This window comes from Anabrus simplex, chromosome 4 (genome assembly GCF_040414725.1).
Source record: "Anabrus simplex isolate iqAnaSimp1 chromosome 4, ASM4041472v1, whole genome shotgun sequence".
NCBI lineage: Eukaryota > Metazoa > Arthropoda > Insecta > Orthoptera > Tettigoniidae > Anabrus > Anabrus simplex.
In genome coordinates, this window is record NC_090268.1 from 239,051,527 (window position 1) to 239,077,329 (window position 25,803).

General features: G+C 40.3%; 1 protein-coding gene and 1 pseudogene across 1 annotated transcript in view; one reads left to right on the forward strand and one right to left on the reverse strand.

Annotated features, from left to right (window-relative positions):
• LOC136872242 (mitoguardin-like) overlaps positions 1-25,288 on the forward strand; it is a 380,872-nt gene extending 355,584 nt beyond the window's left edge. Inside the window, exon 3 of the mRNA XM_067146066.2 lies at positions 25,104-25,288. Within this exon, the coding sequence (XP_067002167.1) occupies positions 25,104-25,288 (185 nt within the window). The remainder of the gene's footprint in view (positions 1-25,103) is intronic.
• Positions 10,262-10,380, reverse strand: LOC137500699 (5S ribosomal RNA; annotated as a pseudogene).
• Positions 25,289-25,803: the final 515 nt, after the last annotated feature.

Genomic DNA, 25,803 nt, shown 5'->3' on the forward strand with positions numbered 1-25,803 from the left:
TAATAATAATAATAATAATAATAATAATAATAATAATAATAATAATAATAATAATAATAATAATAATAATAATAATAATAAACAACTCAGGATAAGGCGAAAGTAACAGACATAAAAGTAGTGAACAGGTGGGGACAATTCAGTAGTTTGAGAAGATCAAGGTCAAGTTAAAAGTGATAAATAAATATACAACTATGCAATCGCTCCACTACTCTGCACGCGACTACCATTGTTAAGATTTAGCAGATCCACTCGGTCTCGGTCCAAGAAATGGATGAGGTGTGTTCTAACCACGGAGCATTGAGCAACCGACTCTTCTTGTACAATGATTCATTGAGGTCACTTGGGAAGATAAAATCTGGTATGTGCTAGCAGTGTGCCTGCCCTCTTCTTGTGAACTCATGGCATAGTTAGCCTGCTGATGGATACAAGATTCTCCTCGTTAACTGTTTCTAGAATTAATTACCCACTAACTGCAGTACGTAACAGTTAGGCCAAATGCTTGCACCCGATGGTGAGAGATTTATTCTGAATTGTCTATGTTTGGGAGACATCGTGGCTGTTGCCTCTTAAGCAGGACGCCCATTGACGTGACATGGCAGACGATCTAGCAGTAACATGATAGTTGCTTACCGAAGTAGCAGTCAATAACTAGCAACATTGTCTTTCGTGGAAGATAAAGACTTTCTGACATTAGTAAATCTAATGAAGTGTTAATAATGATCAGCACAGTAAGAGGTAGTTTCGGGTACGCTTTTATTGCCAGGCTGATGCACGTAAACTTGGTGACTTTAACATGTTTAAAGAGTCGGATATAGGCTATATCCTGATAAAGTTTATCCCGTTTTTCAGAATTAGAAAGGGATTGGTAAATAAACAGACATTTTTCTACAATACTAGCGAAAGTAATATTGAAGTCTGGATCGTCGTTCATTTATTTAAGTACACAGTGATTTAAAGCAGAAAAATGTGACTCCTTGAAGCCATGAAAGTGAGTTGTTTCATGTTTAGGATGATTTTTTATTGTATGTTGCTCACAGTACTTACGATTGAGTTCATTTTCCCCTTCATTTATATTTGGAGAATGCCTGTTGCCTTTTGGGGATACAAGTTAGTTTTGAGTGACAACGTTGATACATCTATCCAAACGTAGCGTATCCCTCATAAACTTTCATTCCTCTCGTCACAAGTTTGACAAATATCGTTAAAGAAGAAATACTGTGTTGTAATATGTAAGGATGCTCATCTATAATAATAATAATAATAATAATAATAATAATAATAATAATAATAATAATAATAATAATAATAATAATAATAATAATAATAATAATAATAATCAAGTACCTTGTCCAAACTCGAACGTTGGTGACTTAGCCAGTACCCTCAGCTAACCCACAGGCCACCTGTCAGTAAACACCGGAAGTTAAGACACTAAGATTAGTGTTTTAGGCGACTAAAAAGCTTTAAAAGAGAAAAATTAGGGCAATAAGCGGCATTGAAATTATATAATTCAGAAAAAAATGCCGGATATATAAAGTAGCTCTCATAACACAACTGCACTCGAAATATTAAACTAGAGTATATTTTGTTAATCATAGCTAAATTAACCTTTCTCTCCCTCACATTTCCGCTTTGCCTGTAATGTTAATAAAACATGTTTCACTGTTGGATGCCATTATGCAATATTTAATAAAATTCTCGCCTCATGCTTTGGCGTTAATTGAAATCTTAATGTAATAAAATAAAATAAACATAAATAAATAAAATGATTAACTGAAATGTCCGTAATTTGGGCACCAGAACTCATAAAACTGGATCCTTTGAATTTTGATAGAGCATGATAATTCTCTCTTCCAGTGCGTGTACATAAAGTTGTGTATTGTTATATCTGCTACGAGTCTTACCTCTTCTTCTTCTTCTTCTTCTTCTTCTTCTTCTACTACTACTATCGCTTTTCCCACACGTATGGGGTCGCTGGTGCGAACTGTGTCGCACTTGTGGATTTGGCCTTGTTTTAGGGCCCGATACCCTCTCAGACGCCAACCTTATATGGGAGGATGTAATCACTATCGCATGTTTCCGTGGTGGCTGGTAGTGTAGGGTGTTGGGTTGCCTGAATATGAAGAGGAAAGTGTTGGAACAAACACAAACACCCAGTCCCCAAGCTAGAAGAATGAATCAAACACGATTAACATCCCCGACCCGGCCGGGAATTCACCATTCAGCCAATGAGTCGGACTGCTACGAGCCTTACCTAATCCTCTAAAAACGATTAAACAGGTAGAAACTGCACCTAGGTTCTCCAATAACTTCTCCACTGGTTCTAAAATAAATGTATTCTGACTTGTATCAGTGCATGAGCTCTTTATCAATACGCAAAATATAAAATGCACATTCAAAACATGAATTACTGCTGGAAGGCTCTGAGTGCGATCACCGTTGTAGACGACGTCGTGCTCCTACATTATGGATGTTTCTGTTGTTCGCCATTCATGCGTGTGTGTATGCATTGTCATGGAAATCTACCTGGTCGGTCGCTTGCTGAATGGGAAGAATCGAGCGCATGGATTGTAAATATTTATAAGGTTGCAATTCAAGGAACTCTTACGAGAGCGTCTACATTAGAACGATGAGATCACGTACGGAAACCAGTCCAGTCTTCCTGTAATCGGAGGCAAACAGGCCACCTTACGGACCTTCAATCAGCGGCTTGTGTTTATGATGACGAGTAATACAGTAAACAAGCAAGGGTCAAAGGTTCGAATGACGTAAAGTTAGACATTCTAGTCACTTTTACTTACTTGATTTTAATTTCGTAATGATTCTATGTGCTCAACATCCTTTCAACTTCTGTACGTTTTAAGAGACACTGTGGGGTAGTCAGATGCCCCGTTTCAAGCCGGACTATCCCGTGTGATGCCTCCTTTCGATCTCGTCCCATCGATATTGATATGGATGAATTATACGGAGATAGAAGGGTTGTGGAGACAGCTACAAACACTTCTCTGACTAGGAACGCTGTGTCAAGCTCGTTTGTAATCCTGATGTGCCACAGACCTCACGAAGGTTGTTTGTAATTTCCAAACTCACACGATGTGTTTTCCATGACGACTTAAAAAAGAAGCAGTAACAGGTGGACACACACGAAGTAGATCTTCAGATACATACACATTCGTAGGAGTGTTTGTCCATGTACAAATATTTCCTGGCCAAAAGAAAACTCGAAGAGGTGTCAAGCATAAAATAAAGTGACAGGTAGATAGTAAGGAATAACTGAATTTTGTGTCCAATTTGATTTTCAACGTAATTATTAAATTATTTAACCAATGTAGCTCTCAAATGTCAATATTTCAGTACTGTTTTGAAAATCAGATGAATTAAAATAATTTTTTGGAAAATGCTGATGAACAAGTAAAAATAGGGCAACGTCGAGACAGATTTTCTTGGTGTTAGTAACAGATTCAATCCGGTGTCTTCTTGTGATGATTTGAAAATGGTCGCTCTACACCAAAGTGCCAAAATGTGTCTCTGAAGATGATTGTTTAACATGTCTATAAAACAACTATTAAATGCCAAGCGGCTGTGCGCAGTTTCGATCTCGCAACGTGAAGTATAGGAGTAGAACGCTTAACTTCTTGCTCTTCACAACCGTTCTGATTTTGAATAAGAGGTTTCTTGTCTGACTTGTTGCTTGGACTGCTGAATTTCAAAGATAGGCTGCAGGCTGTTTGCTCTTTTATAGGTGGCTGTGACATGCTTCCATCTTATACCCAGTGGTTTGGGATTGTATCCCGACACAGTCGCTCAGCATTTAGAAGAGCCTTTGAGGGAGAATTTAACCTTGCATTGGCATGTTGGACATGATTTAAGTTCGGGATATCGTGTGCTCTTGTTATTCATTCATCCGATGCTTACTAATAGATCCAGGTAGTGTAGAATATCATAAAATATATTATACGTTTTTATATCGCTCTGATACCGATAGGCATATAAATAATTCAGAACCTGTAGATCATATTATGATCGAAATATTCTGAAAGACGGAATGCACGGTAACCTACTAGAAATGTTTTTATTAGACAGGGAGCAGAATATCTCGAAACGCGGATATCATTTAAAAAATCCCGACACGTTGGTTGAATAATACGTAACTCCTTTTCAGAGCAGAATTCCAACACTCTGACGGATCTTGATATGAATGCACGTGAAAAGTATAACATTACTTGTACGACCTATCTGCATAACCTGCCGTAGTATACTTTCTGACCGAGCGAGTTGGCCGTGCGGTTAGGAGCGCGCAGCTGTGAGCTTGCATTCGGGAGACCATGGGTTCGAACCCCACTGTTGGCAGCCCTGAAGATGATTTTCCGTTGTTACCCATTTTCACACGGGGGAAATGCTGGTGCTGTACGTTAATTAAGGCTTCAGGCTTTTGGACTGAGTAGCAGTCACTTGGTTAGCCAAATCCCATACGGGCTGTTCCACCCTGGGGTTTGGTTTTATTTATTGTTGTTTTCAAGTTAGCCGAGGGGTTAACAGCCATCTTAGTGAATACATAAGTTACTTTCAAGGAGAAGTAAGTTATGAGCTACTACATGTTTGGGGGTTCCGTGGAGTATCCAGTAATACAGTATATTAGAGACACCCCGTAGGATACAGTCTTCAAAGTTTTCTTCAGAGAAAGACCACGTCACTCAGAATTATAATTGCTCACTTTGAAGAAATTTACAAGGGCAAGTAATAATGTTTGAAAATCGGCCTTTGAATTTCTCACTTCGATTCTTTTCTCTTGGTTTACTGTGGGCTTTTCCTAAAATTTCTTCTAAGTTGTTTTCGTTCATGTAACACGTCTGTGTTTCTCCGTCAACAGCTCTTAACCTCCCCAGTGCGAGATATGGACAGTAACTGTGATGCAGTTAGAAATTCATTAGTAAAGTGATTGTATTACCGTAATTGCCGGGTCCATTTGCTAGCGTAATCCGGTTTTCATTGGAGATAGAGCTGTCCAACTTCAGTATGTGCAATCAATACTCGTAGTGATTGATAGATCGGTCAGATAGATTGAGGCGACGTCATTAACGGGCCGGGCTCTGTCGAGATTTGTTGAGTTTAAGCCATAACGACATATGCGACCTCCGCAGGGCAGTTTAATGTGTCTGTGTTTTTGTAGAACAAGAAGTTCTGTTTCAGCTTTGGTGAAACCTTCTTATTACTATAATAATAATAATAATAATAATAATAATAATAATAATAATAATAATAATAATAATAATAATAATAATAATTGTACCGGGCGGTACACCTCTACGCCGCACATTTAAACCTTGCGCCAATTAAAACATCCTCTACAGGAGAAGTACTGAACTTGAACCTAGACCTACTTAAACTTTACTCAGAAGATGTCACCACCTAATATTGTGAGTGTGAAGTTTCCAGTACTGTATGAAATTTTACGTGTTTTGTTTACCATTTATCAAGAAGTTTGGACTTTTTTCAACAGATGTCACTACAAAAACTATGATCATGCACCCTGGTGCGAAGTGAAGGAACTTTATTTGAAGAAATTTTGTATTCATAAGTTTGTTCTTTACTAAATTATGTTCATTCATTTTTTGGGTTGGCAATATTGATCTTTTCTTTCCGCCAGTTTTGAATTTAGCCAATCCCTAATTTATGTAATTAATGTTCGGCCTATCACCGGCTTCTTCTACGATTTGGTGTGTAACTTGAAGGTAGCCAATAAAAGTGAGAGGGTGTGGCTTGATTATTCATGAAAGGTCTCGAACTTTCCCCGAGGGTTAATAAACTGCGGATTTTCACGTCTCTTGGCCATTTGATCAACATCTAACTAGGTGTGTGTGTATGTGAAGCAGGAGGCGGGAGGTGCCTCTTTCATCAGGCAAGAGTTCTTCAGCAAGGTAGTGGCCGTTTAACATCTTTATTTCTTGCTAGCTCAGCACTTTAACCCGCGGGAAAGGTCCGAAACTTTTACCATGTAACCTACTTTTCTAAAAATGTAATTTTCTGCCGGCTTATGTAAACACTTCATAAAATCTGCAATTCGGGGATAGAGAGTGATTTACCCTCTCGAGCTCCCCTTCATATTGGTTTGAGGTGACTACGTTTTGTAACTGGTTTTCTTCCCCTCTGTAATGTTTTAAATTATTCTTATACGAGTCACCTCCGTAGTTTGGGAATAGCCCCTGTTTCATCGGCCTAGTGCCTTTTAGGTTTTAAGAATGCATATTTAGGAGTGCAAGTACACGCCTCCATTCTACTTGATGTTTCAGGCCATTTACACCTGTTCTTTTTCTGCTAAGGCCCTGTAGGTTGGGTACGAGATACCCCCGTTTCATTTGTGTAAGTTGTGCCTTGATGGCAAGTAATTGTAAAGTCTGATATTGCCTTGAATAGGCTTGAAAAATTGAGAGCGTGTCAGCTCTTTTCTAGTGTTGTAAGAAGGCCTCTGGGAGGCTTGACATTGTAAGGTGGAAGCAAGTGCTCCATGTTATTAGGGGATTTCTGCCCTTGAACAAATTTGTGCGATAAGCTAGGAGCTCGAAATTGTAAAACTAGGGGATTGTAGCCCAAGAGAGTTAAAATTCTTGGATCCTTCTAAGTTTTGTTTTTAGATTGCTATGTCTTTGTAATTTCCCTAAAGTGAAAAGCTATCAAATTTGTATTGTTTTCTGGAAAATATAACCTTTGTTAAAATTTTAAATTAACTTTGATTCTGTAGTTAGACCCATTCATCCCGGCACCTTCTTTCACCTCTGCTGTTCCACAGATATCCCGGAATAATAATAATAATAATAATAATAATAATAATAATAATAATAATAATATATTATTAATATATATAATATATATTATATATATATATAATATATTATATTATATTATATTATATTATATTATAATATATTATTATTATTATTATTATTATTATTATTATTATTATTATTATTATTATTATTATTATTATTATTATTATTCTGTGGACACCGATGCAGAATGAACAAAAACAGATTAACAAAACAAATTTTTGAACACTATGCAAACAAAAACAAAACCAGCACATTTCAAAGTAGTCTAGGAAGATTTCGAACTACTCAGCATTAAAAAAAGAACAAATTATAAATATAAAAGAATTTAGGAAGGCAATATTTGATGATAAATTTCCAGAGAAGCCAAGAAGAAGTCAGGCACTAAATGGGTGGAAGAAAGAAAACAGCACCGATAAAGGAAGGATGAAGTCGTTTTAGGAAGACAAGGAGAGGAAAACTATTTCATGTGGTCCAAAGACGAATTAATTGATCTATTATTATTATTATTATTATTATTATTATTATTATTATTATTATTATTATTAACACGGTATCTTCACCTTGGCGAATGCTCTTCGGGCAGGTGATGGGCTTGTGTGCTCAAGTGAAGCCGGCTAGGTCGAAGGTGATGGGCCAGACTAGAAGAGATACGGTAGATACTCTTGCTGCCTTGTAGGTTTGATACGGGACTACCAAAGGTTAAGAGAGAAGACCTCGATTGAAAATCCTCAGCTGAGTGAGAATAATCAAAGCCCAAATGGGCCTGTCCCCGTATCGGAAGGCTTTTGGCTAGAAGCTGTTCCCCCTGCTAGAGGACCCATGCTGTGTGTTTACGGGTCGGAGCCTTGTTCGTAGGAGCTTATAATGCTCACCCATTTTACTTTAACAATGAAGGACAAGGAAAATAATGAAATAATTTGTGGCGGTAGGATATTAGGGATTGGTATCCTTCGGAACAGTCGTTATGCCCAGTCTGCTGAAGCAAACGGCGGCATAGACACGGATTGGAACTTGAAGTCACCGCCAGCAATCACAAATCCACCTGCTGAAAGAAATCAACCCTCCTCTCTCCTAAGTGCCCCCTTAACACATCTAACACCTCATCGCAACCAACCTTACCACATCGCCTCACACTAGTATTCAATTACTCCAATCACTCCTGTAACAGCAATCAATCCTCCTTCCCCAAAGTCACTCCCCCAACCCTCCTTTTTTAAACACTGCTTGCCCTAACTACCACCGCATCCCACTCATCCTAGCTCCTTAAAAGCGTTTCAGGATGGATGACAGATTCCTTTCCTGTACGTTAGTAGCCCCACCCCCCAAAATCCTCGCCCAGTATTTCAGTTTTGCCACAACCACATTTCAGTTTATCTATTCAACTGACGCTCCCCACCTTTTTTACGAAACACTGGATTTAAAAGACCCTCTCAATGCCGTAGTGACGTCTTTTCACCTCAACCATCGAAAATAACCAAAAGGTGTAATCAAGCTATTCATCAACCAGCTGTCATGGGACATAGGACCACACAAGGTCGTCGGTCCCACCGAACCAGAATCCACTTGCGTTCCCCCCTTTCGGGGCACACATAGGAGTCGCTTTTTCGAATGTAACTGTGAAAATGTTGTAGAGGATATTCCTCAACCCATTCCGGCAGGCAGCATTAGGACACGGCAGAAATGGATAAGCGAACTTCAAATATCTCTGCCGTACCTACTTACAGTTAACCAAAATGAAGACAGCAGACTGCTTTATCGCCCTGTAACAGAGAGATTCCCAGAACTTGTTACCAAAAGTGTACAGAACATTCTTGATCAAAGAAGAGCGTTGCTGGTCAATATCCATCTTACATCTGAGCATGGTGGTGGAGGTGGTGGTGGTGATTTTTGTTTTAAGAGGAAGTAGAACTACGTAATCATCCCCTCTTCATCTGAGAATATCGAGGAGATAAGCTTCATAACTTGGAGTGCTGGAGAATGAGCCTGAAGTGCAGATGCCTCAACTACAGATGCCTGAGCTTGAAAGGGATGAATGAACACGAGGGGGAACTAAAAATTTTGGTGAAAACAGCTCCAGTTCAACCGACCGTTCTTCTGGACTGATTTGCTTCGTTTTTTTTTAATTCTCTCCAGAAATTCCTGCCAGTGAATCATCAGGCATTGACAGGCCTCTAAGTTCAGTCAACTTTGAGTGATCCTAAAATCAAATCATTAAATGACCACTCCAGCATTTGCAGGCGAAGCCTTGCCCTAGCCCGCAATGCATACCGTACCGGTGAAGATAAACGGCTATGGACAAACCTGCAGTTTCAACCAAACTTATGACTTAATACTGTATGGAGAGAAATACGACACTCCTATTGTGTGTGTCATGTCAAAATAATCGAAAACGACTTATATTAGTGTTGAATTCACAGATTTGGGGTTGCTGCCATGAATAGTGACACTCTGGATGCCATTTAAACCTTCATCGGCATAGGGGTGAGACGGTGTGAAAAAGAAAATCAAAATGACCGAGATTAGTGTAGAACTCACACTTAGAATCGTGTAGATCATAGCGCGACGCGTAAATACATCCAGTTATCACTTATTTTTATTATCTGTTACGCCCATCCCGCGTCCAGGATAGCTGACGTAAAGATATCCCGACTAGATCTCAGGGTTCATTATTTTTGTACGTGCATTACTACACCTTTCTTTTGTCGTAAATATATTTTTTATTGTGCGATTCAAATAACGCTGATACGCTATGTAAATGTATCTATCATCGGAATTGATGGACGTCTCCATCTGACGTATCATGAAATTGCAAGAACATGGATGATTCTACAGCTTAAGTTGATCTTTGTTACTATGGAAAACATCAATAACACATCATATTAACCTTAATTCATGTCATTTATTCAAGAAAGTAAGAATTAAGTGGATTGAAAAGGTAAAATATGAGAATTAAGTTTAAAATTTGGTTAATATTCATTCTTCTCATATGTAATAATCACCTGTGCTCATATAATCGGGATCAATTATGCTAGTTGGCTTCTTGCCTCTCCCATCTTTCGCTATTTTTTCAATATATCACAATTGAAACGGACTATTAATTATAAAAAACCAAACCCCATGGCACTACAGCCCTTCAAGGGCCTTGGCCTACCAAGCGACCGCTACTCAGCCCGAAGTCCCGCAGATTACGAGGTATCGTGTGGTCTGCACGAACGAATCCTCTCGACCATTATTCTTGGCTTTCTAGACCGGGGCCGCTATCTTACCGTCAGAAAGCTCCTCAATTCTAATCACGAAGGCTGAGTGGATTTCGAACCAGACCTCAGGTCTAAGTAAAAATCCCTGACCTGGCCGGGAATTGAACCCGGGGCCTCCACGTAAGAGGCAGTCACGCTACCCCTACACCACGAGGCCGGCTACAAAGGGAATTGTGCCAACGGAACTTGGTGTTCCCAAGCGGTCACTCATCCAAGTACTGACCACGCCCAATGTTACTTAACTGCGGTGTTCGGACGAGATCCAGTGTATTCAACATGGTATGGCCGTTGATTATTAATTATATCCAATAAAATATCCATTAAAATATATAAATTCCATCTTGACATGGGAAATTGTTGGTTGTATCGATCTGAAGGATCATTCTGTACATTATCATATCGTTTGTTGTTCAAGAATCACCTAAATCGCAACATGTTTCCGTATTTTACATTAGTTTTCTTTTACTTTGCTTAGGACAAGTTTTGTTGACACAGTATTGATATTTTATTTCGTAGCATTTCACTATAAGCTACTATAAAAGATAAGTTTCTCACTCGACAGCATAGATCTGCTTCTATTCAGGTTAAAATTACTATGTTAACCATCATCATACTTTATATCAAATCATTTTAACGTAAATAATCATTGGGTGTGTCTAACAGGATGATAAGATTCTCAAATGTGGCCAAATATGTATTAACAAATGACCTAATGTGCGAGTTATTCTAATAATCTTGCCTAGGGAAAATAATATTTGAAGGCACTATGTAGTGTCTACTCTCAATTATATTTATCACACAATATGATAGTAATTAAACATGTTAATCTCCGTTATGCCATCATTATTTGGGAAAAATTGGATTTTAAAATAGTAGTATTAAGTTGAAATATCCAAATGCATAGCCAATTATTCTTATAAGAATTCCTTTTTGATGATTTCGACCTACAATGACATTCCACAAGTATATGTATGTATAACCACGTCGCCATTAATTTAGGATATGGATTCTCAGACAATATACGGCTACTGTATAATAAACATATATGATCCTGCTTGCGTCAATATTCCTTTCGTTAATCTTCAAATAAATCATTTATATATCATATAACATTGCTTTGTTTTCATCATAACTCATTTTACTTCGTATCACGTCATATTCCGTCATATATTTCAACTATATATATTATCTGACGCTCAAATAACCGTATTTCCATTTACTCACAGTATCGGATCAATGTCCTATCAAATAACGTTAACATGTTTTCAATCTGCCATTATCTCCATATTTAATGTATATCCTAATGCATTACGGTAACATATAACCTCTACACATCGTAATATCACTTGGCATTGCGTATCGAAGATCATAAAAATTATCCCTCTTATTAACATTTCATATATGGTACAGTATAACATGGCTAATTGGGATTCTTTGTTTTCATTAGAACACTATTAACACTTTATTACACTTCCTAACTTGGGTTTGTCTTATACTTGGTGAAGACTACCTATTCCCTTACACCATTGGCATAATTAATCACTCGCAAGAATATAATGTAATTTAAGTCATTCTGAAGACCCTAAACACACATCGATCAATGTAGGCTTTAACTACAGACATCCTAACCTTGTTATTATTTATCTATACACATGATTTTAGAAACACTTATCTTTTTCCTTCGCTTTCCGGAATGATATTTATCATTTGGTCATCCTGTACAGCTTCTGCTTGGCCGGCATCGTTGGTGTCATCGTGGGCCAGGGGTCATCTCAGCCATGTCGGTCCAGTTCGGAATCATCCAGATAGTCGACTCCCAATCTTCTTAGTAAGCCATGGTTTCCTTCAAAAACTCGAGTGAGAATACAGAATACAATTTTGAGATCAGCTGTGACATAAGGCTCCTTTCACACGGTCCACTTGCTTTCCACGCCACGCCACGCCACGCCACGCCACGCCACGCCACTCCACTCCACTTCTCAGACACTTGCTGTCCACTTCCGTCAACTTGCCGGCAACTTCTAGTCCCCACCACATATTTTGCGTTTTGGTTTGAACTTGGTCCATGGACGCGAACGTTATCCTTGGGATTTCTATTCTTACGAAAAGAAGGTTGAGGTGAAAGAAGAGTACTAAGGTTCATTGGGTCCATCCACTCAATTCATATCATCTAAAACGACGAGGTCATCGTTCTTCTCATCGTTCTTCTAGATGCACGTACCAGTGATCCAAAAATGTTCTTTAATTACTTCGTATGAGTGGGAATTTGTGTGAATTGTTGTCAGTCCTTGAAGCAAGTTTACAGCGTCAGGACACCAACATGAGAAAATGTATTCCCCCGATATTTTGAAACAAAAACTTCGAACTTGTGACGCACACAATGTTGACCGTTTGAACGACTGATTTAGTGAGCTTGTTAACTACACCTAACTTCTGTAAATAAAACACTGGTAGTTCTCACGAATAAGATTGTTTTTCTTTACAAGTTGCTGTACGTCGCACCGACACAGATAGGTGTTATGCCGACGATGGGACAGGAAAGGGCTAGGAGTGGGAAGGAAGCGGCCGTGCCCTTAATTAAGGTACAGGGTGGTGTGAAAATGGAAGACCAAGGAAAACTGTCTTCAGGGCTGCCGACAGTTGGGTTCAAACCCACTATCTACCGAATACTGGACAATGGCCGCACTTAAGCGACTGCAGCTATCGTGCTCGGTCCGGATAAGAAAATGTTATTATGTAATTTAATTGTAAGCAGTTCTTTTGAAATAAAGACTGCTAAAAAACCTTGATTAATTATTTTTCAATGATCCATGTTATTGTAATATCGAATAAATAGTTAACGTATAACACATATAGCCTATACATATAGCCTGTTACTGTAGTTATCAACTTCTCTCTCTTTGGAGTACCGGGCGAGTTGGCCGTGCGGTTAGGAGCGCGCAGCTGTGAGCTTGCATCCGGGAGATAGTGGGTTCAAACCCCACTGTCGGTAGCCCTGAAAATAGTTTTCCATGGTTTCCCATTATCACACCCGACAAATGCTGGGGCTGTACCTTAATTAAGGCCACGGCCGCTTCCTTCCCATTCCTAAGCCTTTCCTATCCCGTCGTCGCCGTAAGACCTATCTGTGTCGGTGCGACGTAGAGCAATTAGCAAAAAAGAAAAAGAAAAAGAAATAAAGAAAAAGCTCTCTTTGGAGTTATCCAGTTCGGCAAAATTTGGAATCACTTCATGGGAAACTTCATTCCACATTTGAAGCCTTTAATTTTATTTGAATAGTCTGTCGTTCGTTAATCCCACAGACAAGGGCGATTTTGTATTTCTATTATTAACTTTTCAGTATCTATGAATGGAACCGACATTTTGAAACGAAATCTTCGAACTTGTGGCTCATGGTTCTAGGACATTTCGTACTACGGACATTTCGTACCACCGGACATTTCGTACCACTTGACCGCCTGCTTACCTGCGAAGTGTCAGCTAATGACTTTAAAATATTTAGGAGAGGACAATCCGTACCACTTGAAGGAGTAGGAAGTATTGCGTAGCAAAAACGATTTCCTAATGAATGTATTCATTTGTATATCCACTGTGAACTACTGGCGCAGAAGCCTTTCCATTACTAAATATATAAATCTTTTCGGTGTCCACCATTGATACACTTTCAGCCTCAAGAATGATTTTTATTTATATATATTCCATTTTGTAGTTGTGATTACAAAGCAAGTAATGAATTAAAGATGGTTCTGTCTGTAGGAATACTTATTTTTTAAAAGTAATGTGACATACAATTAAAAGCACAGTAAAAAATTACTCGAACAAATGTCCTTAAAGTGTCCACTACCGGTGCGTTTACATTATATTTTATAATTTTTGGCGTTCTTTTTATCTAAACGAATAAGAAGCTCGTCATGGGATGTTTCATTCCAAGTTCTGCAAATATGAGAGAGCTCTCAAAGCAGGATCTCAGGTTTCCATCTTCTTCATACCGCTTCATTATTCTGCCAAGCCTTTCATCATACTTAGCGTATTTCTTCGTTCTCTTTGAACTTTCAATGCTCAGTTCGTACTTTATAAATGCGCAGTTGGTCTTTTCTCCTTCTCCTTTCAAACACATCACCACGTCTTTTATTCTGGGATTTGGCCTTCCTAAGAGCGTGCTCAAACGGTTGTTCCAGCCCTCAACAGAATTTGTTGTCCTATGACGCCTTTGGTGACAGTTCCACATTTTTATTGGAAAGTCCGTGTTCTCCAGCCAATTCTCAACGAAGTAATCAAAAAACAGACTTAACTTGGCAGACTCTGGGGCTTCAGAGTGAATCTCCACCCAGCCATCTTGAACATCCTCTGGTTTTAAGAAAGCCAGAGCTGCACACATTGGTATGTGGAGACGTATATCGTCGTTTTCACGGTACTCAGTTGAGAGACCTAATTCTTGCACTCTGCGCCAAAGACACTTTTTCATATGAAAAAAGCATCCATTTACCTGTACTGAAGGTAGCACTTCTTGAATCGCAACCATGGCCGCCATTTCAAAATCCACGTTCACCGTTTCTGGATTCCATTCTGGAACAGCTTGACGGATTATTTGGAACAATCGAATGTAGGTTTCTTTCTTCTTGTTTGGCAACGGGGCAAAAACAACGGGGTTGACGTTAGTTTCTTCGTCCGTACTTCCAAAATCCGCATGAATGCTATATATCTGGGAAAACTGCATACTAGAGCACTTAAAGGTTCCGTCCATGAAAAAGTTTTTGAAACATTTCAAACTCTCTTTGCCTTTGTCACCACTGAAAACTATTATTCTGTCTTCTTCTCCATCGTCCGCCAGCAGAAAAGAAGTTCCATCAGCCATCTTCAGGGTTTCTTCATCGAAAACCACTTCTTTGCGGTTGTTCGGCTCTTTGGTGTTCCCCTGCGCATTATATCTCTGCCGACGTAAGGTTCTTGTAATAGACTGCTGACTGGGCATTTTCGCAACGAAGTCATACCCTGCAAAAATGACAATAATAATAATAATAATAATAATAATAATAATAATAATAATAATAATAATGATGATAACAATAACTTATAACAATTATTATGAAAAATAAATGTTTCGAATACACAGAGATGACGCTGAAAAACTTCTTTTTTTAAATATTGAAACGATACGACAAAGGTTTTAGAACTGGTAATCGCCATTTAGGCTCATCCAGTAATTCGTCTAAAACGAATAATACCCACCCACGCCCCCCATTCACTTTTTAAGTCTTTTAGGCTTAGGCCCGCTTTATTCAATCTCAGTTAAAAGGACACTGACGCACTGTTTGTTAACATAGCGTAACAAATTTAGCAGCATGTTAAGATTCTTACGTTTATCCAAACATTTCCTGGGAACTGTTAGCTAACACGGTGTTAACTCTCACCAGAATCACGATCAGTGATAATCTAGAAGGCAGTGGCAGAACCATGCAGTTTGTGAGCGCGGTCCGATGCGCTTTTGTTTGGCTTCTGTTTGAATACAGCTGTAAACCATCGCATGAAGTCAATATTTATTAGAATTTTTTGTGTTGACCGTGAATTTTCTGTTGCTCTATAGACCAATATGAAAACAAAAAGGCCGAGAAGAGAATGCGTGGTTCAAATTTCTCTCCTTTTGGATATTATTTCCAAGTATACACCAAGTGTTCTCCCTAGGACCTTTTTAATAGACGCATCGCCCTGCTGTTTTTACAGACCGTCCAGTTGATATAACCAAGATACGGGTCAATTCCATAACATTAATACATATTTGAGTCAAAGGGTGTTTCAAATTAAAATGTAAAAACTGCAAAACTCTTTACTTAAATGATAAATCTTCACTATTGTCAGCACAATTGCATGAATTTCATCCGAGTTCCTCCTATCGTGTGCGATCAGTGTCCGGATTAGCATGCGAGCACTAGATTCCGCATGGCACTCCACAGCAACCGAGCGGTTAAGTCCCGGTGTTACATGATGAACGAGCAGCGGAACGTGAGAACTTCAAAATGCTCTTATGTCCTTTTCGTGATAATAATACTAAAATAGTTCAATTTTGCAGTTAATGTTTACCTTTCTGATATTATTGTCATTGCTCTGAGGGGAATAAACTGAAATTTGATCATATTAATTTTTTACGTAGTATTTCCCGTCCGACAGCTCATTCCTGCCATCCAGCTGGCACTGTATACCTACTATAGAAAGTAAGCAAACTAATGGATCGGTGCTCAAAGCAAAAACTGACGCATGGCAGAAAATTTGAAGGGAATTCAATGTACATACTGACGCTAGCCAACGCACTATCAAACAACTGTATGAAAATCATCTCTTCCGTTTCTAACTCTTTCTGGAAAAGGCCTATCATATTCCGAAGTTCTGCACCTAATGCACCTGCCATATTTTGAGCTAACAGAAAATTTAACTGCTTGAATCTAGGCAGTTAAGTTCACTGTTCAATTATTCTAACAGGCAGTTAAATGTTGACTGAGGTTGAATAAACCGGACCTTAGTCTAGTTGTAGTGTATATACAGTATCTTTATAAATAATGTGATATAATTTAACATTACCAGTAGCTGCTGTTGAATGAGTCTTACAAAAGATTATATAATAGTCTACCCAATTTCTTCATTTTATACTTACTATTTTTATGTAATCTTCCGCTATAACAAATTTAAAATTCCAAATGTAATTTATCAGTAGAACGGTACCTACACTTAGGTGTGTATTGTGATGTAAAATAAAATATAAAATTTTAGTGATCATTTCTGTAAGAAGATACAGAATGAAAAACTGAACTAACCTTTGTCGTGAAGATCGCTGAGAGCCTGGGTGTGTATTTTTGAAATAGGTGTTTCTTCCTCCCGCGCCCTTTTCTTCGCCAATTGCGTCCGTTTGTTCACTTCTAGCTGCGCATCGTTCGGAAATCCACACACGTGACTGCTTGAAGGGCCACTAATAACTTTATTTCCTCTTGATTTTATAATCACACAACACTTATCCGATTGTTGCTTTACACAAATCCATGTAAAAGTATCGTCCTTCGCCTGGCGCTTCTTCCTATATGCATATCCCTCGAAGTGCGCACACAAACCGCCCTTAGTCGTACTACACAACTCCATGTTACAATTCCAAAATGTTAAAATACGTACGGTGTTACCACTACTGAAGTTAAACTACCATCGGGCGCAACTGATCTGACTGCCACACGTGTTAATTCTTATCTCGTATTCATCATTCGCGGGGACCCAGCAACTTCCACCTTTCAGTAGCTTCCTGTTTCCCAAATCCATACCGGACAGTTCATCAGAATATGAAGAAAATTTTCTTTTCGTGCGGCTATTTCTAGCCGAGTGCAGCCCTTGTAAGGCAGACCCTCCGATGAGGGTGGGCGGCATCTGCCATGTGTAGGTAACTGCGTGCTTTTGTGGTGGAGGATAGTGTTGTGTCTGGTGTGTGAGTTGCAGGGATGTTGGGGACAGAACAAACACCCAGCCCCCGGGCCATTGGAATTAACCAATGAAGGTTAAAATCCCCGACCCGGCTGGGAATCTAACCCGGGACCCTCTGAACCGAAGGCCAGTACGCTGACCATTCAGCCAACGAGTTGGACGATGAAGAAATAATGCAGTAGTTTATAAATATTCACAATAATAGTAATATTATCTATTCTTGGGCTCGTCAGGCACATTGTGCCCGAGCACGATGTGTATTTTACAGTACAGTATTGTTTCCGCATGTATACTTTTTTAAATCGACTTTCTTATTATAATATTTATGTAAACATACGTGATTGTTATAGTTTAAAGGACAATTAAAAATATATAAGTTTTCTTCAACAGATGTAAATTATTTTTGCTTCTGATTTCTAAACTGTGCCATACGTGATTATTATAGCTTAAAGGACAATCAAAATAATATAGAAGTTTTCTTCAGCAAATGAAAATTATTTTTGTTTCTGATTTCTAAACTGTGCCTGTCAGGCTCATTACGCCCGCTGGCGCAATACGCGGAAATGGAATTCTCATCTGCCATCACGTGGTACGGATTGTCCGGGCGTAAATATTTGGGGATTACAGGAAAATCGTTCACAGGTAGATAACAACGTAGATGGTACGAAATGTCCTCAAAAATCAGGTGGTACGAAATGTCCGTGGTACGAAATGTCCGGACACCGTGGCTCATATGTTGACCGTCTGAACGAGCTAATCTGATTTAGTGAGCTTCCGGTCGCCCAGAGTGGAAGGCACTTCAGGCCGGTTGACAGCAGCCTGCTGTTGGCGGGAGTGGACGGAGGTTGCGCCACACGAAGTGTCTCGTGTGAATGCTACCGGCCTTTTTCTACACCCCTGGTGGAGTGGAGTGGAGTGGAGTGCCTTGGAAAGCAGTGTATCGTGTGAAAGGGCCCTAACAGTTTCAAAGCCTTCTAACAAGAATTATGTAATTGGGTTCCGCTTAATATAACTTTGTATAAGAGCAATGTTTCTATTAGATCTCCAATTTGTCTGCAGATATTTCAATTTGTTATAGTAAAGAGTGGCTTTAATAGTTGTTTTGTCGTCTTTAGTCAACACCTAGATAATAAGGCCTAACAACAGCGTGGTGACTTCATGCTAAGGAGGCGATGGCAATGCAGAGAAACGCGGAGCATGGTCGAACACAGACATGATTTTAATATTTTTTGCCAATGGAATAATTTATTTACTAACAAATAGCGTTGTAATGTTAAAGGATATTGAATTATACTGTCGTTATTACCGTATTTTAGTAACAGCACACAGTCGTAAAACACAACAGCATTTTACAATGTTAACTTTCTTAGGTCGAATTGCTAACAGCACGACAGGAAGTTACAAACATACTTCAGTTTAAATAGGCTCTAAATAGGCATTACATGATCTTAAGAGAAATCTAGCACGTATAATATATATATATACACTGACTGACAGAGCAAATGCAACACCAAGAAGGAGTGGTTCGAAAGGGATGAAAGTTGGGGAAAAAACAGAGACGGCACGGACGAATAATTGATGTTTATTTCAAACCGATATGCAGGTTACACAATGCGCACGGCATCGACTCAGTAGGATGTAGGACCACCGCGAGCGGCGATGCACGCAGAAACACGTCGAGGTACAGAGTCAATAAGAGTGCGGATGGTGTCCTGAGGGATGGTTCTCCATTCTCTGTCAACCATTTGTCACAGTTGGTCGTCCGTACGAGGCTGGGGCAGAGTTTGCAAACGGCGTCCAATGAGATCCCACACGTGTTCGATTGGTGAGAGATCCGGAGAGTACGCTGGCCACGGAAGCATCTGTACACCTCGTAGAGCCTGTTGGGAGATGCGAGCAGTGTGTGGGTGGGCATTATCCTGCTGAAACAGAGCATTGGGCAGCCCTGAAGGTACGGGAGTGCCACCGGCCGCAGCACATGCTGCACGTAGTGGTGGGCATTTAACGTGCCTTGAATACGCACTAGAGGTGACGTGGAATCATACGCAATAGCGCCCCAAACCATGATGCCGCGTTGTCTAGCGGTAGGGCGCTCCACAGTTACTGCCGGATTTGACCTTTCTCCACGCCGACGCCACACTCGTCTGCGGTGACTATCACTGACAGAACAGAAGCGTGACTCATCGGAGAACACGACGTTCCGCCATTCCCTCATCCAAGTCGCTCTAGCCCGGCACCATGCCAGGCGTGCACGTCTATGCTGTGGAGTCAATGGTAGTCTTCTGAGCGGAAGCCGGGAGTGCAGGCCTCCTTCAACCAATCGACGGGAAATTGTTCTGGTCGATATTGGAACAGCCAGGGTGTCTTGCACATGCTGAAGAATGGCGGTTGACGTGGCGTGCGGGGCTGCCACCGCTTGGCGGCGGATGCGCCGATCCTCGCGTGCTGACGTCACTCGGGCTGCGCCTGGACCCCTCGCACGTGCCACATGTCCCTGCGCCAACCATCTTCGCCACAGGCGCTGCACTGTGGACACATCCCTATGGGTATCGGCTGCGATTTGACGAAGCGACCAACCTGCCCTTCTGAGCCCGATCACCATACCCCTCGTAAAGTCGTCTGTCTGCTGGAAATGCCTCCGTTGACGGCGGCCTGGCATTCTTAGCTATACACGTGTCCTGTGGCACACGACAACACGTTCTACAATGACTGTCGGCTGAGAAATCACGGTACGAAGTGGGCCATTCGACAACGCCGTGTCCCATTTATCGTTCGCTACGTGCGCAGCACAGCGGCGCATTTCACATCATGAGCATATCTCAGTGACGTCAGTCTACCCTGCAATTGGCATAAAGTTCTGACCACACCTTCTTGGTGTTGCATTTGCTCTGTCAGTCAGTATATATATATATATATATGTATGTGCTAGTGGCTTTTCGTCGCAGCGACACAGATGGGTCTTATGGAGACGATTTAATAGGAAAGGCCTACTAGTTGGAAGGAAGCGGTAGTGGCCTTAATTAAGGTACAGCCCCAGCCTTTGCCTGGTGTGAAAATGGGAAACCACGGAAAACCATGTTCAGGGCTGCCGACAGTGGGATTCGAACCCACTATCTCTCGGATGAAAGCTATCACAGCCTCGCGCCCCTAACCGCACGGCTAACTCGCTCGGTACGTATTAATATTAGCTTAGACCTAACATCTAAGCTGATGTAGCGTCACTGGCAGTATTTGCACATGAGCGTACAATGTTTCCTCCCTTGAAGTTCATGTATGGTTTAATGAGAATTTCATCTACTATCGATGTTATAAATTTGTCATTCTGTTCGAAACCTTGAACTTTATGTTTTCCAGGAAGTATGTAATATTGGACTATCATTCAGACGGAAGCCTATTTCAAAAGTATTGACATGTAGCAAAATTAAATTGCTACTATGTCTCATAAATTTGTAGAAACCGCACAGCGCAACAGCCCTGAAGAGTCTTGGCCCACCAAGCAACCGCTGCTGAGCCCGAAGGCCTGCAGATTACTACGTGTCTTGTGTTCGGCACGTCGAATCCTCTCGGTCGTTATCTTAGATTTCTAGACCGGAGCCGCTATATGACGGTCAGACAGCTCGTCAGTGTAATCACGTAGGCTGAGTGGGCCTCGAACCAGCCCTCAGATCTAGGTAAAAATCCCTGACTTGGCCGGGAATCGAACCCGGGACGTCCGGGTAAGAGGCAGGCACGATATCCCTTCACTACGGGACCGGCAACAAATTTGTAAGCGTGAGGATATTTCAGACAGATGGTTGAACAAATAACAAGAAAATCATTAACATACTCCTTTATGAACTAAGCAAAGTTTTAACTGTGACTATTAAGTTAACTGTGAGGTCATCATCCTCGGTGTTCAGTTTACCAAGTCGGACTAGAATTTCTTGTATCATTCTGCACATTGTTACACTCATTCCTTGTAATTCAGCTATGAAGTTTTGTAACTAAATAATATACCGCATTTGTAGTACCGATAGTAATTTTGGCCACATATAGACTACATTAGAAATATTTTATACTTTAATAAAACCCCTTTGGAATAAAGGCCATGTCCAATTCCAATATGGTATGCAGTATGGTTGCCTTGATGTATCCACGTACAGAAAAATTACTTACGTTCACTTCATCACAGTACAACCATCATCAGGTAACAACATGTTTATTGTACTTTTCAGCTGTGTATGATTGTTGATTGCAATTCTGTCTGTCTATGAGGCATGGTTGCTAATACTATCTTCAATGGCTCTGTTTATTGCTTCTCTCTCTACAGTATTCTATTTTTTGCCTGGATCTTCTCTTCACCTGACAGAATGTGACGATAAATATGATGGGCAGTTGGGAAAGATATAAGGCACTGCATTCTCTGACAATCATGGTCTTCAAAGAGGAGTAGTTAAAAGTTTTTTATGAGGATCAGTACTAGTTACTTCCCATAAAATATCACTGACTTTAAAATGTCTGTGGCATACCTGTAAAATAATGTATCACCGTGGGATTTTAATCTTCATTGGTTAATTTCTCTGTGTGTGTGTGTTTTGTCTTCAACATTAGATTTCATCGTAGACGGGGCCCCATCCTTACGAATTTGGTCACAAACTTGTAAGTTCTGCAACAAACCTCTCCAGAGGCCCATACGTCATCGTCATCATCATCATCATCATCATCAGCTCAAGTTTACTCGGGGTAGGGTGACCACGGGTGCAATCTGTGTCGCACATGTGGACTTGGGTCAAGTTTTACGGCCGGATGTCCTTTCTGACGCCATGCCAATGGACCGGATGTCCTTTCTGACGCCATGCCAATGGATTCGTGTTTCTGTGATGGTTGTAATGTCGTGTGGTGTATGAAAATGAAGATGTGTGTCTGAAAACAAGAACAAAAGAAACCACTTATCCAGAAAAATTAACAAGACGCGGTAAAATCCCCAGCGTGGCCGTGAATCGAAACCGGTTCCTCTCAGCCAAAGGCCATTTCGTTGACCATTCAGACAAGTTGCCAATCATCTGTGAATTTATGGAGTCAATTAATATTTTTTGAAAAATATATAAGCCAAGTTCTCAGTTCGGCCTGGTGGAGATCGACCGTCGGCAATGGGGTGCAGAACTGGTGATGCCGCTCAGCTCATAGTGGACATTCTTCATAGATTCTACATACGCCGGATAAGATATTGACAATTCTTGAAATTCATTTTTCATAGTTCACAGCCGTAACTCTTGGCACATGCAAGAGTGGTATCCTTTTCATAGGATACATCTTTCTTCCCATTTCCCACCTGTTTTAAAAATGAGAAACACATTCGTATATATACCGCAATACATTGCAGAGGTATATTACGTACACGGGGATGGTGACTGCGATGTCTGAACCCCAGAACTGAAACCACAACAGGCAAAAAGCAGTCAGTTCAATGATTTGTGAAATGCATTGTTTTGGCTAAAATTGAACATTAATGAGATAACTCCCAAATTAACTTTTATACGGTACTATAAGGGCTCTCAATTCCCTTAGCACGAAAGCCCATCACCAGCGCGTGCAGTGCATAAATCGACCACACACTGAAGCTTATTCTGTGGGTGTTCTGGCTGGCGCCAGATGTTCTCGAACGTACATAATTCAATGTTCGCTGAATTCTAATTCACACGCCATATACATTGCACCAAGTAATTTACAACAGATATCAGGAGTAAACCGCTGCAGACATTTCATTCTTTAGATTCCGATTCGAATGGAATAATAATAATAATAATAATAATAATAATAATAATAATAATAATATCTTGAAGGTTCTTGCCATGTATTATTGCCGGGCTGAGTAGCTCAGACGGTAGAGCGCTGGCCCTCTGAGCCCAGCTTGGGCAAGTTCGATCCTGGCTCAATTCGGTTGTATTTGAAGGTGCTCAGATACGTCAGTCTGGTATCGGTAGATTTACTGATATGTCAAAGGACTCTCGCGTGACACAATTTCGGCACCTCGGTGTCTCCGAAAACCGTAAAAGTAGTTAGTGGGACGTAAAATATAGATTATTATCCTGTACTATTTTCCATACTTAGGGATAGATTCCTTTGTGGAACAGTGGTCGAATATTGGCCTTCGGATCCGAAGATCGTGGGTTGAAACCCAGCAGAGGTAGCGAGCGGTTTTTCCTGTGAAGGACTGAAAACTTTCCATTTGACTCTTCACGTCATACGACGAAGATTATTGGACCAAATTAATTAATAATCAGAGGACGTGGTAACCGTTGTTATTGTCAATGGCATTCCTTCGAGGCGGTTGCGGTTCGATTCGCGGGCAGTGCAGTTCGGATCTGTAAAATGAAAGGCACGTCCCTCTGGTTTGGATTCACCTTTAAACTGGAGGTCATGTGACCATAATCTCACTATTAGCGGTCACATAAAATACTAATTGCTTTCTAATTAATACTCTACAGTACATTGCCGAGTAGAGTTCCCGTCTCCTGCCATCTGGTAGAGTAGAACGGAACGTCGGAATTGACTTGCAAGCAGCCTAAATGGCCTCAAATCTAAATGCCCGCCTTGTTTTGAAACAGCTGGCAACATACGGACCAGCGTCCGGGTTGTGTTTTGCCATAAAACTCTTCATCTTATGACACGCGATCAACAATTTTGTAGTTGCATGGAAGTGGCTACAAGCTATCTTCGTACTACAGTCGAGAAGTTTATGGAATTAGAAACATGTTATGATCTTTAAATTGTCAACATCATCTGCCGATGAGACGAGCTGTACTGTACTTTACTTTCATCATTCCATAACCTGGCTTCATTTGGTGTTTCGTTGGTGGAAACACCATTGCTTAGGCACCCTATTGTCGACCAAAATATTATGTGTACTCAAGTTTGGAGGTTGTTTATGAAACAACCAGTAGGTCTACAGAAAATCCAATAATACCCTCATTTTCCTCGTTTCATTTCACGTTAAGTCATGTAACTTTCCGATTTTAAATGTATATTTTAATATTTTTTATCGCAGATGGAACGCAAAAATTGCGCGTTTTTATAAGTGTTTCAACTATACCTCAAGTTTAAGACATTGTTTCTCAAATATCCGTCATATGACTGAATCCAGATTTTAACACAATATATATTGGGATGTTTTATGTATTGTTTATAAATTCCAGAATTTTATGTTTCCAAGAAAAAAAGCAATCAATTTTGTAAGGTAACTTTTTCTCAGCCCGGGTTGACTAGAAATTCACGTTCTTGATTGCATTGCAATGAAATAAAATATTTAACTATAAATTTAAAATTCGACCTGACATAAAATAAAACGAGAAAAATCATGTTGTTGGATTTTATGCAGGACAATTGGTTATTTCGTAAGCAACCTCCAAGCTCGAGTATACATAATATTTTGGTCGATAGTAAAGAGCTGGTTATACCTGTCTCAAAAATAGGTGGAATATTCCTCCTCCTATTTCTCTCTCTTTTCTTATTTTTTGGTAAATGTCATAGCATCGTATAATTCTTGTTCGGATTAAAACTATGTACGTCTATTTTTTTCCAGATGCGCAGGGCCAAGTCGGTCGTCGCAGCGCTAGCCCTAGCATCCGCAGCTTTCACCGCCAGGCGTCCATCGTCAGCGACCGCATGTCCGTGGCATCGGGCTCCATCAGCAGCGGGTTGCCTGTCATGTCCGGAGAACCAGGAGCGAGTCTGACTCCCCAGCAGCTCGGTCTTATGGGTGAGTGACACTTTCCTGATTAGGTTACGTAAATGTACTTCTGGTAGTCGTCGCAGAGTAACTGCTGGTGGATACAACGTCTGATACGTATTATATATATTTAGTCGCCATTCAGCAGCTAATGTGCAGTTTCATGGCGCAATTTGTGTTAACGTTTTGTTCTGAATTTTTTTTTTCCTGTTAACAATTCTACCCCGTAAAACATATACCGCTATGGAAACAGCAAGAAGAAGCCAATCATATCGTCGATCTCAAGATTACCGGCGTATTGATATTGTTCAACCTTCGACAGTGCTCGACCCGCGCTGTATGCAGAGTCTGACGTTGAGTGCTAAAACCATCACACGAATCGGAACATGGAACGTTCGAACGCTGGTTCAAGTTTGTAAGTTGGTGCTAGTACTACGTAAATTCGACAAGTAGCTCCTGGATACACTAGGCATAAGCGAAAGAGATGGATGGTCCGAGATCGACTGGTTAGTAATGGGAATGTGCACTTTGGACACGAGAGTCAGCATGTTCG